Here is a 7,561-nt window from a genome sequence, read left to right on the forward strand (position 1 = left end):
TAAAAATAATTAAAAAAAGAGAGGCTATGGTGCCCAACCCATGAATCCTCCTCTAAACCCCCAATACACTGTATCTATCACCAAGGCGGAAGAGAGGAGTGGGTGAGAACACTGAATCATGGTCCTTGCTCTGTCTCACAAAGCTGTATAGACCTCTAGCTGGGCTGCTACTCCTCGCCCATGAAATGAGCTATAATCCCAGCCCCCTCAAGGTGGTGACAAGGATCAGAGGAGGGGCCCCTAGCAAAGTGCTGAGCAAACAACACTGTCATTAACTACAGTTAAACACAGAGGTGTGCAAGGTGCATACCTATCAGAGGAAGAAAACACAGATATTTCCCACTAAATGTGCTAGCAAAGTGGCCGTCGCACTGTTGAAAGAGCAGGACCTGGGAGACCAGTAAAACAGGGCAGCCCTGTTGATTTCTGGCTCTCACAGGTTTCAGTGTATTACAGCTGTTATTAGAGCTGTTAATACCCTGCTTTATGTTTAAGGTCAGACTGAGGTGGAAATCAGCAGAGGCTGGGCTGGAGGAGCATCAGGGCAGATACTAGCAGGATAGAACTGGAAGGCGCTCATGCTGGCAGTCAATGGAGGCCAGGGTCAAGTGAAGTGGTTAGGATTGGACCCCACCCAGTCGGAACCAGGGACACTGGACCTAGGTGTCTGGTTTTACACCTGAGTGATGTCAAGAACAAGGGACTGGAACCGCCCACCACACCATCTCATTCACCCAAGTCTGGAAGCACGTCTAACTGCACAGCCAGCATCTTTGTGAAGCTACCCTGTGATGTGGTATCTCCACCACTCTCTCAGGGGCAATGCTGCTTTTCACCCCATGGGGAAAACCTTTTCTTATAAGACTTCCTTTTCTTTCATTTTCATCCCTTCTCCTTGCCTTTCCTCCTAAGTGTGTATTCTAACAAAGGTTTGGTCCACGCCAGGTTATTTCCAAGCAGTACAACTACAGTAAAACCAGAAGATTTGTCCATGGCTGATCTTTCTGTTGTTTCTCACCCAGTTCAGTTCTCCATCCAGGTGAGGGAGGCCGAACCAGTGCACTGTTATGACCAGGTTGTAACTCTCTTTGTGGGCTCCTCCAGAACAAAAACAAAGTCTCACTGCTTTGTGTTCTGAGCACTGAATCCTGCACTAAAGAAATGCTAATAAATGCTTTTACAGATGGGTGTATCCGTAAGATTAGATGTGAAAGTCTGAGAGGGTGTGTGTCTGCTTTACAAAGAACCAACACTCATGCAGAAGGACAGACCCTCCTGCAAAGGACACCCCTCAAACACACAGTCTTGGTTTGTGAGCATCCAGGAGCTTGCTGGCCCTGAAATAGAGAGGGAGTAAGCTCACATCTAAGGGCCAATCCTGATAGAAGCCCCTTGGTGGTGCAAATGGTTAATGCCCTCTGCTGTTAAACGCAAGGTGCGCAGTTCAAGGTCAGCCAGGCATGCTGGAAGAAATACTGAGCAATCTACTTCCAAAAAAATAAGTTACTGAAAACCCTGTGAACCCTAGTACACACACGAGGCTGCAAGTAGCCAGAGCCAACAGGACAATTGGTTTGCTTTTCTTTCTTTCCCCCCTATAATCTTTTCTCTCCCTCCTCAAACCAGAGGGGAAAAGATGAATATTCACTCCTTATTTTTAATTTTTGCATTGCTGTAAAGACCAAGTAATCTGTGAAGAGACAGACTACTGATAATGTTACATTTTGTTTTTGTTTTTGTTTTTTTTTATTTCAATAAGGGGCTACAGAAGTCCACTGGAGTTACATATAAAAGCTTAAATGTATGTGCCTATTTCTGTATATAGAGATCAGAGTTCTACCAGATTCTTTAAGGGGTCTGTCACCCAAGGTGGTTAGGAAACTAAAGAAGAAAAACTCTGACCCTAATTAAAGGATTTTGGGAAAAAAAAGACAAGACATAGCATATGTTATTCTAGAGTTTTCTACCTTAAAGTTTTGCCCCTTCGGTTCTCCTGCCTCCCCATACCTTGCAGATAACGTCAGGCAGGACTCAGAAGTCTCGATCCTTAGAGCGTAGGGCACTTTTTCCATCACAGGGCGGCTGACCTGGAAAGCCAACAGGAGCCCAGTCAGGATGAGAGGAAGGGGTGGCCACAGACGGTTCTCTCGCAGCCACTTCCCCTCTCTGAGTGGAATTTCCTCCTTTGTAAAGGGCAAACCTTTCTCTGATGCAGATGTAGGTGGGTTCTGGCGGACCACAACAACGTGGCCTGGTCAACCTGCATCATTACCCCAGGGAGATCCCCGAGGGGTTATCATCAGGACCCAGCTTCAGCAGCCTCTGGGCACACAGGCATGTGACCACTCAAAAGTCCCTGTCTCCATGGCCTTCTTTAAAAAAAGGCTCCTTAGTGGAAGCTTTTTGTTAAAGAACGGAGCCTCCCTGCTAACTAAGATGATTCGTCCTTTCCCTTGTCTTCGGAAAGGGGCCTACGAGTCCCTGAAATGACAACTCTCCAATCCCTTCCCCCACCTCAGAATTCTCCTCCGAACCTGTTCCCACCCAGTGTGGATCGCCCATCGCACAAGGAAATACCGTGTCACCCTGCCTAGGATGTCTATTATCAGAAAAACAGAAGACAAATATTGGTGATTTGGAGAAAATGGCATTGCCACTTCTATCTATTGCCAGAAATTGGGATTGGCTTGAGGAGGCCTGGAGTATAGCATCCACTGCCAGCAGGAATGTAAAATGGACAGCCGCTGCACTTTCTCAAATAGTTAAATTAAAAAAAAACTACCACATTTAAAATTAAAAACAACAAAAACTACCCCATGATCCAGCAGCTTCATCCCTAGGTACACATCTAAGAGACTGAAAACTGAAGGCCTTAAGGATGTGCTCAACAGTGTTCACAGCAGCACTATTCAGAGTAGTCAAAAGTTGGGAACAACAAGTACATCAATAGATGAATGGATAAGCAAACTGTGGTACAGGCAGGACACGATGGAATACTACTCAGTCATAAAGAAAAATGAAGGCCTGAGACAAACAACAGCATGGATGGACCTTGAAAATACGATGTTAAGTGAACCAAGTTAGTCACAAAAAGGCATACATTGCGTGATTCCACGATACAAAATATCTAGACAGATAAATTCACAGTGATGGAAGTAGATTATAAGTCACCAGAGGCTACAAGTAAGAGGAATTGGCCTCTGATGCATAATTGGTACAGAGGATTTGCTCAGGGTGATGAAACATTTTGGAAATAGACGATGGTGAAGACTTTACAACCCTGTGGATATAATTACTTACTGCCACTAAATTATACATTTTAAATGGTAGGTATCACGTAATTCATTTTACCACAACTGTTTGTGTGAGGTTTTTCTTAAGTTACAAAGCATCCCCATTAGCTCCCACCCATCCTTGTTTCTGGAACCAAGCTGCTCTGAGCCCGACAAGACTAGGCCCCCTCCTGTGTCTTTGGCCTCACCCAGGAAATTTTCAATCTTGTACATTTATTTGTTTAGGAAATACCGACCAAACCCCTACTTGTTTCCTACCTGCATGCCTTTTCTCAGACATTATCCTCTTCCCAGAATACCCTTGTTCTCCGTTTGCTCTAATATCATCCCCTCTAATGAATTAAGCATCTCTTCCCCAGGAAGTCCACCTTCACCTGTCCTTGGACTGCAGCCCACAATTTCCCATCACTTCCTCAGGGCCTCTGTCTTCAGTTGATCTGTGTGCTCCCAGAGGTTGGACACCGTTCCCTCCTCCCCTGGAATATCCTCTTCCACAGAGTGTCATCCTCCCCAAGGCTATCACCCAGTCCTGCCCTGGGACGCCCAGCACTGGGCACTACCTTCATGCTGGTCACGGCCAACGTGCTCTTCAGCCGGTACTTGCCATCCTTCTGGGGGTAGGTGTAGAGAAGCACATCACTCATCTAGGGAGAAGCAAAACCCGGTCAGACAGCGCTTGGCCCACAAAGCTGTACTGGGTTTCTGTACATGGGAAAGTTACTGAGCCTTAAGATGTATTTCCTGGCAAGTCCCAAAAAGTAATAGGCAAACAATATGAACATGAGCTGGTGGACTGGACTGCAAGAGTCTCAGAGGCTCTGCTTTTACAATGGTGGCTACCCTGCGAGGTACAGCACTCTGTGTTGAAACATCCTAGGAATAAATGGTATAACTAACAGTGTCATGGAAAGAGTGTTCTTAGCAGCTTGTAATAGGAAACAATCCATATGTCTAGCCCGAGTGTATGGACAGCCAAGGACAATGGAGTATTAGCTCAACCATCAAAAGGAATGGATTGCATACATGAGCAGTGTCCCCCTTAGAAGAGACTTTCTGCTTGGCTCAGAGATGTAAAGACTGGAACTTGCTGTCACCTCTGGGCCTCTACAAGGCTGTCTCCCTCAGACCAGTCCTTTCCCCACTGTGAGCCTCAGTGTCCTCACCTGAGAAATGGGCAGCATCACTGTTCTTACTTGAAGACAGATGCCAAGAGAGCACCTGGCACCCAGTAAGCCCCTTGAGCACAGCAGCCCACCTCAGCCAGGCCTGAGGGGAGGATGGGGCAGGCCTGTGCACTTGTGTGTGACCTACAGCCAGAACTCAGGACTGACCAGCTCCCTCTGCCTGTCCTCCCAGCAGAGTGCTACAGGGCCTGAGGCAGAGTCCTCTGAGCGCCAGCTCCTCAGTCATAAGCAGTGTGTGTGTGTGTGTGTGTGTGTGTGTGTGTGTGTGTGTGTGGTGACACAATACTTGGGCTCTGGTCTGGCCTAGATGTTCATCTGTCACATGGCCGCAGGCAGTCCAATCTTCCCTCTGGGATGTGCTCTCCCTAATGGAGCTGGATTAGATCAAGGATAAGCACAGTTCTCCTGTAAAGGGTCAGAGAGCAAATCCTCCAGGCTTTGTGGCTTTGTGATCCATTTGGTGCCTGCTGCAGGGCTCAATTTTGCCACTGGACCAGAGGAATAGCCACAGGCAGTATGCAAACCAGAAGTCACGGCTGGACCTGGGGCCTCTTAAAACTCCCACTCAAAATGACACCAGTTACACTATTTGGACACGTATGCAACACCAGACACAGGGCTCAGCATCTGACATGAAAGATTTCAATGAATTCCCCCAACAATCTTATTAGGAGGGCACTATAGCTTCCATGCCCCCTTCACAGAAGGTACAGGGACAGAGACTCTAGGCAACTTGTGCCATATCACAGAACTGGTAGGTCATGGAGCCATGATTCTGAGTGGGTGTCTCGTGTGTGTGTGTGTGTGTGTGTGTGTGTGTGTGTGTGTGTTAAGAGTAGTTGTCCTGCAGTGGATCCTGCCCCCAACAGTGGATCCTGGCCAGACCCTACTCCTGAGTCCCTCCCATGCTGGAAAACTGGCTGTATCATTCACCAGTACAGTCCCAGCCTTTACGTAACTTCCCTGGAGCACTTGCTGCCATGGCAACCACCATCAGTACACAGAGGTTTTATCAGTGGTAAAGGACTGCCCCCGCCCCCAACTGAAGGCTGGTAGTGGTCCTTCCGCCCACTCCGAAGTACATGGTGTACATCCCATCTTAGACAAAGAGGAAGAATTTTCATGTAGGGGTAAGGTGGTGGGCTTCTGACAATCATGAGCTACCATAGGGAGCCCGCCTGCCAGCTCTGGGTGGAGGGGAGCTGGGGGCACAGTGTTTCCACGGCATCACTGAGAGCCCAGTGCATTGTGGGTGCTGTATATCCTGACTTTGTTCTGTTAACCAAAGCCATTTGATGAAACTGGCACCTTAGGAAGACCAAAGATTCTTCCTTAAATGTGTCCTTTATGGTGCTTTCTAGTCCTAGGATCTAACTGTTTCTCCACTCAGTATTTAAAAACCCTATTCCTAGGGAGCTCTGGTGGCTCAGCAGTAAGGTACTGTGCTGCCAACCCAAAGGCATGTGTTTCGAATCCACCAGCTACTCCACGGGAGAAAGAGGAACAATCTCTTCTCATACGATTTACTGGTTCTAAAGACCTGCTAGAGGATCAGCTATGGGTCGGTGGTTCTCGACAGTACAATAACAACAACAACAATTCCTGGGAAGGAAGCTCTAGTGGTGGAGTCTACAGAGGGAACTGGAGAGAGCTAGGCTGTCGTCGTCCAGCATGGAGGGCAGTATTGGCACTGGGGGCAGTGGCAAGGGAAAGGCAGGTAGGCTGCATGCACGAGGCGACATCTGGGCATCTCAGAGCAGCTGGGACACAGAGATCTGGGCAGACATGCAGGAGAGGCTGAGTGAGGCCACATGGGGAGACTGAAATCATCTCTGCTTGGTACCCAAGCTCCCGCTTAGAGCAAGTCAACTGAGTGTAGTTAGAGGAGGCGGCTAGTCGAGGAAGGGTGGAGGATGATGCAAGGGATCATGTGGACCCACCACTCTTCACAGGCCTCCCCCTTTCCAGGAGGCATTGTTTCTGAGGGAGGCCCTGTTCCCCTCAGGAGGCATCACTCGAGAGTTTGAAAGAGAAGCCGCCACAGCTCCAAGGAGGGATGGAACCAGCCAATGGTCTCCCCCTGGAAGTGTCAGAGCTAGGACTGAAAGCAGTTTGTCTGTCTGCAGAGCCCACTCATCATCTCCACCCTGGATGAGCACCCCCTTTCCTTTAGGGCACCCAGGCTGTGCTGCCGTGGGTGAGGAGCTATAGTGAGCGGGATGCTGTTAACAGTAAATGGCTTCTGCAAGCCAAGTACAAACGGCCACTCACAGAACCCTCAAAACCATCCTCATTTCCACTTTGCTGTTCAGAAGCCTGAAGCTCTGACCTGTGTGGGACATATCTAAAGGTTAAGAGACAGGAAGACCCCCCTAATGAGACGGAGCGAAACAGTGACTGACTGCAGCGATGGGCTCAAGTGTGTGGGAGATGGTGAGGATGGCTCAGGACAGGACAGGGTTCAGACCTGCTGTCCACAGGGTTGCTGAGTCATACTCGACTCAACGGTACCTCACAAGAGCAGCAGCGGCACAGAGGGCTCTACGCTGCACTGCTACCGGGCTAACAGCGACGGAAGGGCAGCCATGAACTAGAGCTGACCTGACTGAGCTTGGTTCCTAAGGGTAACTGAAGGGCAAGTTCAGAATCTAATTCACTTCATCTCTACACAGATACCTTAAATTCAGGAAGACAGCTTTCTCAATAGAGTTTTCAGATATTTAGACCCTGGGGAGGAGCTGCACTGCCCGCATAAAGGTAGACAGCTTGAACCCACTCACTGCTCCAAGGCAGGAAGCCTGGCAATCTTCTCCCAGTGACCCATCGCCTCTGAGAATATGCTGCAGGATCTGCTATGGCTCCGATTCCACAGCACAAAACAACAACCACATTGAACAAGGGAGCTCTCATGGCCTACTCCGAAAGGAGCTGTGGTGCTAACACATAGGTCGTGCCTCTCTGTAGGAGAAAAGATAAGCTGTCTCCTCCAGTACAATTTACAGCCTCCCCAAATGGTGAGCTCCTGGGCCTCACCACTGTCTCCTCCGGTACAATTTACAGCCTCCCCAAATGGTGAGCTCCTGG

The 7,561-nt window shown here is 48.7% G+C and overlaps 1 protein-coding gene across 1 annotated transcript in view; it reads right to left on the reverse strand.

Moving 5' to 3' along the window:
* FGD5 (FYVE, RhoGEF and PH domain containing 5) overlaps positions 1-7,561 on the reverse strand; it is a 233,993-nt gene that overhangs the window by 21,903 nt on the left and 204,529 nt on the right. The window contains exons 12-13 of the mRNA XM_006901054.1: positions 3,854-3,937; positions 2,008-2,087 (exon numbers count right to left, since the gene is read on the reverse strand). Of these exons, the coding sequence (XP_006901116.1) occupies positions 2,008-2,087; positions 3,854-3,937 (164 nt within the window). The remainder of the gene's footprint in view (positions 1-2,007; positions 2,088-3,853; positions 3,938-7,561) is intronic.

Source organism: Elephantulus edwardii, unplaced genomic scaffold (genome assembly GCF_000299155.1).
Source record: "Elephantulus edwardii isolate Elephantulus edwardi_28Jun2011 unplaced genomic scaffold, EleEdw1.0 scaffold00306, whole genome shotgun sequence".
NCBI lineage: Eukaryota > Metazoa > Chordata > Mammalia > Macroscelidea > Macroscelididae > Elephantulus > Elephantulus edwardii.